General features: G+C 37.2%; 1 protein-coding gene across 1 annotated transcript; it reads left to right on the top strand.

The window, feature by feature from the left end:
- Positions 1-10: 10 nt before the first annotated feature.
- On the top strand, positions 11-9,370 carry pip4p1a (phosphatidylinositol-4,5-bisphosphate 4-phosphatase 1a). The gene is made up of 7 exons (XM_082173682.1): positions 11-229; positions 1,606-1,799; positions 3,453-3,559; positions 3,686-3,791; positions 3,986-4,038; positions 6,811-6,901; positions 7,866-9,370. The coding sequence occupies exons 1-7, from the start codon at positions 112-114 to the stop codon at positions 8,007-8,009; spliced, it is 813 nt and encodes a 270-aa protein (XP_082029808.1). The 5' UTR covers positions 11-111; the 3' UTR covers positions 8,010-9,370.
- The last annotated feature ends 2,934 nt before the right edge of the window (positions 9,371-12,304 follow it).

Genomic DNA, 12,304 nt, shown 5'->3' with positions numbered 1-12,304 from the left:
GTGTGACGTAGGCGGGCTCCGTCCACACACACACACACACACACACACTCTCTCCGGTAGCACAACAATACAAGCTTTCGCCGCTCCCCCTCTTTACGCCTCGCTCTCGGTATGGCGGACGGCGAGCGGTCCCCGTTGCTCTCGGATCTCGGTGATGGAGCTCTCGGCAGTGGGAACGGCGGGGTGTCTCCCGGAGCAGCTCCACATGGTGCTCCGAACAAACCGCAGAGTGAGTAGCGAGCACGGCGCGTTTCTGCGCTGTCACGGGCCCGCGCGCACACACACACACACCTGTGCATTTACTACAGTTGAGGTTAGGTACAGGCTATGCGCTGTTATTCTTGTCTTTGTACGTTGGTGGCATGGAGGCAGTGCCCGAACGGATGATTTTCCGGCGGATCGCAGTTGGGAGGCAGATAAATTGTGAGCGCGTATGTGCACGCGCGCGGATACTGTAGCTGATACATACTGCTGCTAAGCATATAATGCAGTTGCAAACGATACACCTGCGTTGGGTGGATGGTATTATTTTGTCAAACAAATCTATGTTGAATTGATCCTTGCATACTTTCGTCATCCATCTCGGAGGCTGATAAGCCTCTAATGAATGAACATCACTGTTGGCTTGTTCGGGTCTGTTTACTGTTCTGGTATTCGCCTTTCCGAGACGAAATATAATAAGGTAATATTGTCTAAAACTATACATATGCCTGGGGACGGCTGTACAAAGGTTTTCATTATCCACATTTACCGGCGAGTCGGCGTCTCTGCATTACACATTTACAGTAATCTGTTGTATCCGCGAACTCCAGCTACACCCAAACACACATGATTGGCACATCTTTGGGCCATTCAGAAAGCCTTAAAATATTGGCTGAGGAGACCCAAACCAATCATTGTACAGAGTGGGCGGGACCAATAGAAAGTTACTAAAGGGCGTGCTGAGGATGGTGGTGTGTTGATATGGTGATACTGGAAATATTTTATGAAAACAATACATGTTTTATCTCAAACGGTTGTTTCACTATATTACTTAGGCCATAGAGGCAGTGGTTGATGACTTTTGATTTTGGGAGTATTTCAAAGAGTAATAACTCCTAAATATCCTCACAAACAGTTTTTCACCATGTTTAACTGTATTTGTGAGGACTTAAAAAAAAAAAAAAAGATTTGGCCCTCACAAGGATAGGCAAATATGTAGGCTACATGCTTCTCTAGTAATGAGGCACATTCCAGCAGTCTCTTTACAAAGCTCCTTTCAGCAGATCTCGAGACCAAATCTGATTTTCTTGTTAATCCTTATGGCCTGGGCGACAAATAACTGTTTCACTTTCCCAAAGCGGAAGTTTCAGTGTTTGGTTTAAACTTTGTGAGGTAAATGAAACTTTAGCCTTTTACTCAATTTCATGAGCCAATATTTTCAGTATCTATGTTGAACTAATGACACTGTTATCCAGACATTACAGGTATACTGTAGTATGAATGAAACATTTCAAGCATTAAGTCTCAATGAAACTGAAGTAGTGACAGATATTTTATTCCGTATTGTGACACATCCAAGTCTAATGGATGTGCAGACTGGAATGACAGTCTCTCCCTTTTTAGGTTTTCCTCCGTTTCCGAGCTCGACTCAGTCACCCATGTTGCTGGGCGAGAACCCTCCACCGTATTCCCCCCTGACGTCTCCAGAAAGTGGCAGTGCCCCAGTCATCAGCTGTAGGGTGTGCCAGTCGCTCATCAGCGTTGAGGGCAAAATCCACCAACATGTGGTCAAGTGTGGAGTCTGCAATGAAGCTACTGTGAGTTGGGATAGAGCACTTGCACACTTAAAACATGCTTTAAAAATTAAATTAATTTGGCATAATAGCATATCAACTTTTGCACAATTGTAAAATTCTGAAGTTTTGCCTCACAATATGTTTTTATTGGTTTAGTTAGTTTGCATCCTACAGTTATTGATTCAATTCTGATGGTTTTGGGGCTTCTGTCAGTAAATACTGATACACTACCATTCAAAAGTTTGGGGTCAGTAAGATTTTGTTTTTTAATGTTTTTAAATCTCTTCTGCTCACCAAGGATACATTTATTTGATCAAAATACAATAAAAACAATAATGTGAAATATTATTACAATTCAAAATAACTGTTTTCTATTTTAGGATTATTTGATGAATATAAAGAACAGCATTTATTTGAAATTGATTTCATTTTTTTTGAAAAAATAAACACTCTTGATCAATTTTATGCATATTTTCTGAATAAAAGTATAAATTTCTTAAAATCTTACTGACCCCAAACTAACATACGGTTGTGCATATGCAATGAATTATTCTGTATTACATGTAATGAATTTGATTAAAAAAATGTAATCTATTGACAGCCCCAAAACTTAAAGGTGCGCTATCTAATTTTTTTGTTTAAAATGTACAAAATTTATATGAGCGAGTACATCATTAATCCACCTTCCAAACCGTGTTTTTGTCTTATCCTGATTCACTACGGTACACCTATAATAAGTGTTTAAATTTGGACTATTTTAGACCGAGCGGGATGACGACCGTTGCGAAATAACCCAGTATATGCTTGACTCGTCATATACATAACCCGAGAGAAGTAGCTCTGGCTTCAATATTTGTCTGTAAGACGCATAAAGTTTTGTTGATTAAAGGCAGGGTAGGCGGTTTGTTCCAGAAACAATATTTGTTATGCTGGTTGAAACTGAAAGTCTCTTCACATCCTGATAGCAATCACTAAATTAAGTGGTCTAAATGAATTTATATACATCTGTGGAAGGCGTAGCTCCATAAAATGTTCGTCCAATCATTGAATTCTGTCTAAATGCAATGATACGATGTCCTACCTGCCTATCATTGTATGTATTTTCACACCTGTACACCCTGCTCACACAGTTTCATGTTATGCAGAGTTAGACAGAAGTGAACTGAGCACCGAAACCGCAGCCACCTTTTTCAGTTCCTCCTGAACCAAAACAACAAGCTGTGTTCTCGCCGTAACTACTGTCATTTGAAAGAGATGGAAACCTGTGACGTTATACTCAGATTGGTTTGTGACTCGAATTTATGCGTTTCAATGGCAACACTATCAACGGCTAAATGAACATGCATCAGTCAGGTGGTACACGTAAGAGCTCTGTAAGTTGTTTACGTTCATTATTATTGTAATTGAGACATGAGGTAGTTTAATGCCGTCTCTCGTGAAGCTTTTGTTTGCTCCCTGCTGTACGCGCTCATGTGTTTTGGAGGAGGCAGGGTTTTGGAGATGCACTGAAGGGAGGGTGGGATCTTATGCTTTCACCGCTATTGGTAGCCGCTCCGAAAATTGCTTAAAGTGTACCTTTAAAAGCATGTGACCATCTTTGGGTAACCAAAATTAACTCTCTTTTCTCTCGCTCTCTTCCTTTCTATTCTTTTCATTAACCTTCATTCTCTCCAGCCCATAAAGAATGCCCCTGCAGGGAAGAAATATGTGCGGTGTCCTTGTAACTGTCTTCTCATCTGCAAGGTCACATCCCAAAGGATCGCCTGCCCTCGGCCTTATTGGTAAGGAGGAGACAAAGTTAAATTTAAAACAAGTGAAATGTTTGACACTAATAAACTTCTTGTCTCAAACTGGATTGTGTATGTGGAGAAAAATGAAATGTTTTTGTCTCCGTGTCTGTGGACTAGTAAGAGGATCATAAATTTGGGGCCAGTCCATCCAGGCCCAGCCAGTCCAGAACCACAACCTGCTGGAGCTAGAGTTTCCTGCGGACACTGCAGCAACACTTTCCTGGTACATACACGCACAATACAGCAACATCATACGGACACACAGTGTATCATTGACATCATGACCGAATCACTCGGCTCAGGTTCAGCGTCAAGTTAAAGTGGAAGATCAGATGGCTGTTTATTCATGTTTTATTTATGCAACTGCCTCACAGTAGCTTTCACAACTTTTTTTTAACAACTTTCTCAACATTTCAGTGGACCGAGTTTACTGACAGGACACTGGCTCGATGCCCCCATTGCAGAAAAGTGTGAGTGTTTCCCAGCCGACATTCACGAAACAATTTGCACATGCCAAATAAATTTCATTAGATCATAAATAAGTCAACATTTAAAGTCTTTCTCTCTCTGTCAGCTCCCAGTACACGGCTTTAGCTTCTGAAAAGCATTACTGCCTTTAACTGGCAGTCATTTTTTCAATGTTGATAAAGGTCCCATAAAATTTTAACACCCTGTCTGATCTTAGACAACTATAAGTAAGCTATTCATTGTCTGTAGACTTATTTGCTTAGCCAATGGCATGAGTTGGGGCGGGACTAACTGTTTGTCTGATCAATGACAGATAGGGGGAGAGTGTTTAGGAAAGCTGTTCTATTACAATCATTATTTTTGGAATTCTGTGTACTCATGCTAGTGGTGCAGAAATTACACTCTTTGCCTTTTAATAGTTTTGCATTAGGGATGTTAACCGATGACCGTTTAACCGATGGTTGACCGTATCAACGTTAAGTCAAGTCAAGTCAAGTCAAGTTTATTTGTATAGCGCTTTTCACAATACAGATTGTATCAAAGCAGCTTCACAGTATTAAATTAAAATAATACAACAAAGTTTGTTTCAAGAGGAATTTATTGATTGATAAAATTAAATTAAATAAGTTAACCGATCAAAGTTGTCGGTAGTCGGTAAAAAAAAAAAAAAAAAAATCTCTAAATTAGGCTATTATAGACAGTGGACTAAACACTACTAAAGTTAGCCATCTCATTCCAAGAGCTTTTTGTGTGAAGTGAACAAATCCCTCACACTCAATTTTTTATAACTCGCCTGTTTGTAGGCTACTTATAATAAACCAATAAAAACATTTGGCGCGAGGTCACAGCGTTTGGGTTTGCGCGCTCACAAGGTTTGCGAAAAGTAAAGGCTACAGGCTAAAACACTCGAGGTTAGAGCCAGGGCAGACGACAGGATGAAGCGTGCAAAGAAAAGTAACGTGTGGGACCATTTCACCAAAAAGAATGATGACACAGATGTAAGTTGCAACTTGTGTGATCCAGATCCAGTGCTTAAATACAGTAGTAGCACAGATTTGTCTAAAAAGATCTATTATCTAAATATCGATAAATGACGGCGTTTCCATTAACCGATGTTATGCGACAAAACGTCCTTTTTTCTCTCGCGATTAGTCATTCCAAAAATCACGCCAAAGGACGTTGGTAAGTTTATATATATATATATATATATATATATATATATATATATATATATATATATATATATATATCACAGCCACCGCATTAGACATTTTTATTATTATTATTAATGGAAGGAGACGTGGCGTGTTATCCAAGCATTAATGGCAGGGAAAGACACTTACTACGAATGACACATAGGAGTTTCTGGGTGTTTCGCCCTCATTCTGCTCTGAGAAGGCTAATTATTGTTTATTTTATGAATTTAATAAAGAACTCTGTCTCGTATTCTGTCCAAACGATCCATAGGCTACTTTTGTGTCCATTCGTTTTTCCTTTTTTAACCCGTAATTGAAAAACGAAAAATGAACTGTTGTTGTCTTTTTAAAACGCAAAGTTGAACACCAACATTTTAATTTGACCTGGCTACACCAACTGCTGCGCAAAAAAGTAAATAGACGAATTTTCAGATTTTTGTTTATGACTTTTTGCCCCTTTATTAAACTATTGTTTTCTAAGTGTCGGCTAACATCACATCTCCATCTCCGATGTTAAGCAGATGCGCTTTTAGAGAGAAATGCACCTTATACGGATTACATAATCAGAAGGTATTAACTTTCGATTCGAAATGGTTCGTTTTAAAGTGGACATTTCAAGCTTTAGCCTATAGACTATATTTTGTTTCAGTTCTCGCGCTCCAGTTTACGGAGATCATGAAAGTGCGTCTGATTGTTTTCTTTTATTTTACAAAAGCACGTTCTTGTTATTGTGAGTTCACACAAATAAAAGTAGTTGAGAATAATGTATTATTATTTTCTGTATGACCAGAAATGATAGAGTATTTTAAGATGTTTCCACTGTTGATAGGAAAATGCAAGTGTTCGCGCCCGCGCCTCCGTGCCATGCAGTGCGCGCTCCACACTTAGCTTTGTTCCTTTTTTTGCATAAAAGCGTCTTCTAAATATAGCCTATTAAATGTTATAATAAAATAATATAAAATTATTATTATTTGCGTAGCTATACATGGACATCAAACACACCGCGTCTTCTAAGTCAGGTGACTGTAAATGTTTCCATTGCAATTTTGCGAAATATTCCTTTTTCGAATTGCCTGAAAAACCACCTCATGCAAGCGTAAAAACTTTATTGCGATAAACGGGAGTTTATGCGAAATTGATGTGTTTCCATTGTGCGTAATTTTTAATTCGCAATTTCAATTTGCGCAATTTGAAGGGTAATGGAAACGCGGCTTATGATGTATCACCTGAAAACGCGACACCCGGAAGCCTCTTTGGGCGAGAAAGGTAGCCAAAGCCAACCTACCGTGTCATCTATGCTAGCTGGTAGGAAATGTGACAAACAGCGTGTGTGTGTGTGAGCGGGAGGCAGAGCGGCAGAGAGATGAGACAGATTTGCGAAATTGCAGGCGCAGCTCGAAATGGCTGTTATTTCAAATAGCGCATATTTTAAACTAATCGGTTAACCGGTATCAACCGACTAATGAGGCTCGGTGGTCGGTCAAGAAAATTTTTAGTTTTCGCCATCCCTATTTTGCATGTTCTATTCCATTACCCCCCTGCTGTTCTTCTCATTGGTCTCTTCCTCATCTTCACCAGATCTTCGATTGGCCAGCGATATCCGAGGAGGCGGAGTCTGTGGTGTTACCTGCTGTGCTTGCTATTTAGCATCTCAGCTGCTGGTCTGATTGTGAGTGTGCATCATGGTGTTATTAATTATAGACTATATTTTGTATTTTCTTTTTCAGAGTATCTATTTAAAATGCCGACTGTATAATTAGCATATCACTTATTGTGAACCATTTCTTTAATACGTTTTGTGATGGTGCATTACTATTTCCAAGCGGAGTCACAAATTTATGAATTAGCATCAGTTTTCATAATAAATTTGAATACATTTTTCCAATAAAGTTAAAATCGCTAACATTAAAAATACAAAAACTCATTTGTTAACATTTATGTATTGTTATCTAATATGAACTAACTGAGCAATATATTGTTTACAATGTTTAATAATCTTTGTAAATGTTAGTTAATAAATATGCATTTGTTCGTTTGTTCATATTAGTTCACGTTGCATTAACTAATGTTAACAAACACAACTTTTAATCTTCAAAAATATTTTAAGTAAATGTTGACATTTAGTCTAATAAATGCTGAAAACTATTGTTCAGTGTTAGTTCATGATCATATCAAGTGTAACGTTTTTTTAATGCTCACCAAGGCTGCATTTATTTGATTAAAAATTACAGTAATATTGTGAAATATTTGTAAAATTTAAAATAACTGTTTTCTATTTGATTAAACGTAGTTTCCTATGATGGCGAAGCTGGAGATTACTCCAGTCTTCAGTGTCACATGATCCTTCAGAAATCATTCTAATATGCTGATTTGCAAGAAACACTACTTACTATCATCAATGTTGAAAACAGTTTGACTGCTTGATAATTTTGTGGAAACGGTGATAATTTTGCAAAGTTCAAAATAAGAGGATTTATTTGAAATAGAAATCATAGTGAATAAACTTTTGAACGACATGTAAATCAACATGATACAGTTTGAATCTTATTGTAAAGTGTTACCAATTGTGAGACCTGTCAAAATAACATCAAACTGCATCACTGTATTCTGTAATTGTCTGTGTTTGTCTCCAGGCAGGGACGTGGTCCCAGGCGCGGGTGTATGGGGGCATTTATGCGTCCTGGGCAGCGGCGTTGTTGCTGGTGGTGTTGACGCTGGCCAGAGCACTTTACTGGAGCTGCATGAGGGTCAGCCAACCTCTCCACAACCTCACATAGAGAGAGAGAAAGACAGCAAGAGAGGGGGCTGCGATTAAGGGTGGTGGGAAAAAATAAAGTCCACAGGAAAAGAGCTAGAGAGAATCATGGTTAACTCTTAAAGCTTGATTGTGATGGCTGTAATGAAGGGTCAAAGTAAAATCCAGGCTTGAGAAACACATGAAAAAATGCTACTATGGCAAAGAAGATTAGTGTTTTAAAGTAATTTTTATTCGGAAGCTTTCTCTGGATGTGTTTTCATCCGTGAATATGAACGGACTTGTTACTCATGGTTACATGCAAACATGCAGTTATGATTCCAAATGCTCTTTTTCAGTTTTAACCCATTACACTCATGTAAAGGATATGTAAACACACACACACAACTCTCTATGTACATCTTAAATGAACTACGCTACAATACACAAACGACACCAATTCAAACATTGACCACAACATTACCTGCCTCTCTAGTGTCCAAATAAGCTCCGAAGCCTTATAAAGAGAGGAAGTACAGGTTCATCTCCACTAGATGGTGTTCCAAAACCACATAAACACTGGTGTTTCGTCTCATTGCCTGAATCTCTGTACAAACACTGCTAATCCAAATCATTTGGGCGACACGATTAACAAATGCGCAGAACATTTCTGTAACTGATTTTTCATAGACACTTCAAGTGTAAATGCGCTCAAACACATCTCTTTATCTTTAGTTGTGAATGTTAAAAACAGTATTTTTTTATAATTGTGAATTTTGTTTGTAAATATTTGTTGTTTATTTCATGAATGACTGAGCAGTTGCAATGTAGCTCTAACACGCTGTGATTCCTTTGTTTATGTTTTTATTTAATTTGCAAAATCACTACTGAAAAAAACAAAAAAATCACTACTGATGTTTTGACTGGAACAAATAATGAGATAACCAATGTACAGCCACACACACACACCTTCGGGGAACAGAAAAGAAGTCATATCTTCTGTTGAAGGTCTGCTGTGCTTCATGGACTTTATCAAAAGGGTCATTTACCTTTCTTCTCATGTTCATGTGAAGTTAATCGTCATGTTCAGGTACTGTAAGTTTGATTATGTTTGAACCATGATTAAATGATACTAATGAGATTAATCAGCCACTAGAATTTGGATTCTAGACTCCAAGATCTTTTTTTTTTTTTCCTCTTTGTCATAATTCAGTCTGGGTAAGAACACAATTGAGATGTTCAGAGCATTGAATTCTTGTTTCTGGTCACCAATGTTCTTGCATTATATTCCTCATAAATATGCTAAGTACATACAAATATGGTCCTAACTGCAGATCTGGAATTCAGAATCTGTATTCTGTCCATGAGAGAAAAATGTGAGGTCTGGACATCTGGAATCCCAAACATGAAGTCAGGATGTTATTTATAAAGAGCAGAAGGCCAATGATGGAGGTCTCCTCTGAATTTGTTTACACGTGAGATTAAGATTACACATGATTAAAAAGATGATGCAGTTATAAAATGGTGAATACACTTGGGTCCTGTCTCGTTTTTATAAAGGTCTGTGTGTGTGTGATTCACTTGCAGTGGTTGTTTTGGCACTTTTCCTCTCAATGTCCCTGGCTATTTGTCTCTTGTTTCGGGCGGATATATTATTTTCCTCGACATAGACTGATAGAGGCATGGGAAACATACAGAAACCTTTTAGAAACCACAACTCCCCTGAGCTGGGCAGAGAGAGAGATTTGTCAGCATTAATGGAAGAGAAAGAGCAGAGATCTGGGGACACGCACAGATAGAGAGAGGTTTCAGTCTTCTGGATGCGAGTCAGAGAGTGACCACAGAAAAGTCTGCAAGCAGAGACCAGAGAATTCATAATACACACACACACACACACACACACACACAGTCTGTCCCCTTCTCTCGCTCTCAAATCTAATTCACTCCAACTTTATTGCCATGACAAAGAGAGGGGAAAAAACTACACCTTTCACATTGCCAAATGTGACCCTGGACCACAAAACCAGTCACATGGGTCAGTTTTTTTAAATTGAGATTTATACATCATCCGAAAGCTGAATAAATAAGCTTTCCATTGGTGTCTGGTTTGTTAGGATAAGACACTATTTGGCCGAGATACAACTATTGAAAATCTGGAATCTGGGGGTGCAAAAAAATAGAAACATTGAGAAAATCTCCTTTAAAGTTGTCCATTTATGTTCGCGATTGTGCTGCATCCACTCACAAAAATAAATGTTTTATGCATTTACGGTAGATATTTACATATCTTCATGGAACATGATCTTTACTTAATATCCTTATGATTTTTGGCATAAAAGAAAAATCTATAATTTTGACCCAGACAATGTATTTTTGGCTATTGCCACAAATATACCCGTGCGACTTATGACTGGTTTTGTGATCCAGGGTCACAAATAGTCTGCAGCTCAGCTGTGTAATTTTATTTAATTTGCTGTTTTTATATCCTTATTTATTTGTTAAAATATACTTTGTTTACGTAATTTGGGCTACTCTCAATTTCGCTTTATATAGGACCATTTTTCATAATAAAAATGGTCCAAACAGTAAAGTTCTGTGTAGGCTAAATAATATTTACTAATATTTGAGCAAGTGAATAAGGATATAAAATTATTCTGATGGGCTATCCGAGAAAATAACAATTGATATTCTCAGAAAATATTAAGGAATTAACATTAATAAAAAAAAAGAGTAGTTAGGATGTGCTTGTGTCTTTTAGTATTTTTGGCACAAGGCAGATCTCTTTCCTCTGTTTTTATAACAAAAACACATTTGGGTAACACTTTATTTTACAGTGTCTTTGTTACATGTCTTTGTTACATTTGGCTTGATTACATAAAACTAAACCTACCACCTTAAAATAAAGTGTAACCCACTTTTGTATTGCCAAAGTGTTTTCCAGCTTCTGAAATTTGAATACAGTGAGAAATGATGCAAAATAAGTATTGTAAAGTAAAAAAATCTATTATGTAATTGGAGGAAACAAGTATAACAAATTAAAATGCATTTAGTTAAAAATGTAAATATAATTGGACAAAATTAGACATCTCTAAACAACTAATTGTAGCCTAAATGTAAACTAAAGGGAAACATAATATTAATTTTAAAAGAATAATTAAGGCTAAATAAATAAATAAAACAAAATGTCAATAATCAATGAGACAATGGCAAGGCAGATCAATCAATATCAATTATATTGTGCTTTTAGAAAATAAGTTAATTATTTGTATTTAATAAAAGCCTAATTAATTATTTGCATTATTAAATATTTATATTGCTAAAGCATGTGCTGCAAAAATTACTAGTATATTAATTAAAATGGCAATAATACAATAATGATAAAGATGAAAATTACATTCCAATTAGAAATCAAAAGTTCAGCAGGACGCAGTGCCAAGGAAGATTAATCAATTTAAATTATATTCTAATCTATTATTTTATCTGCTATTATTATCTGCTTTACACAATAAGCCAGGGCATTTGCAGTCTGCAGTTATATAAAATAAACTGACAATAATGCAGTAAATAAAGTAATGTTAAGAGTCATCAAAGCATATACTGTACAACATTTGTTTTTTTTATAAAATAAAGTAACAGTCCAATAAACTAAGAAAATCGCAAAGTAGTAAATTTTTTTTTTATAAAAGCATCTGCTATATGAATAAATGTAAATAAAGCTGAATAAGCAAATATTTTGTTCAGTGAGAAGAAACTCTCTCTCTTTCTCTGTTGTGTCTCAGGGGAGAGAGTGAGTTCCCAATGGAATCAATCCGATCTGAGATTACTGAGTTTGCACAAACACACAAGAGCCTTTTATCCTCCTAACGTATAACAGGATTCATCCTTAAAGATGAGCCCTGTGACCTTACACACACACACACACACACACACACACACACACACACACACACACACACACACACACACACACACACACACACACAGTCTCTCTATGTCCCGCCTGTTAAGCACATACACTCACTATCAGAGCTGCAAATCTCCTCCTCTCTGCTCTCAGCGTGAACAGGAATAAGCAGCCGTAAGAAGGATAGAGAGGGAGATCTGGGAAGAAAGGATGAGAAGGGATGAGAATGAAAGGATAAGTTGAACTGATGAGGAAGGGGTATAAAGAGCTTAGGCATTGTCCACTTTAAAACAAACATTTCATTTAGACCATCTAATCCACGCACACACACACACACATGGGTTTTCATGTTTTATGGGGATATTCCATAGACGTAATGGTTTTTATACTGTACAAACTGTATATGTCCCCTTATACTAACCCTACCCCTAAAC

This window comes from Leuciscus leuciscus (assembly GCF_965113295.1).
Source record: "Leuciscus leuciscus genome assembly, chromosome: 6".
Classification (NCBI taxonomy): Eukaryota; Metazoa; Chordata; class Actinopteri; order Cypriniformes; family Leuciscidae; genus Leuciscus; species Leuciscus leuciscus.
Note: the sequence above shows the minus strand (reverse complement) of the source record. Positions and strands in the feature narration are given on the sequence as shown.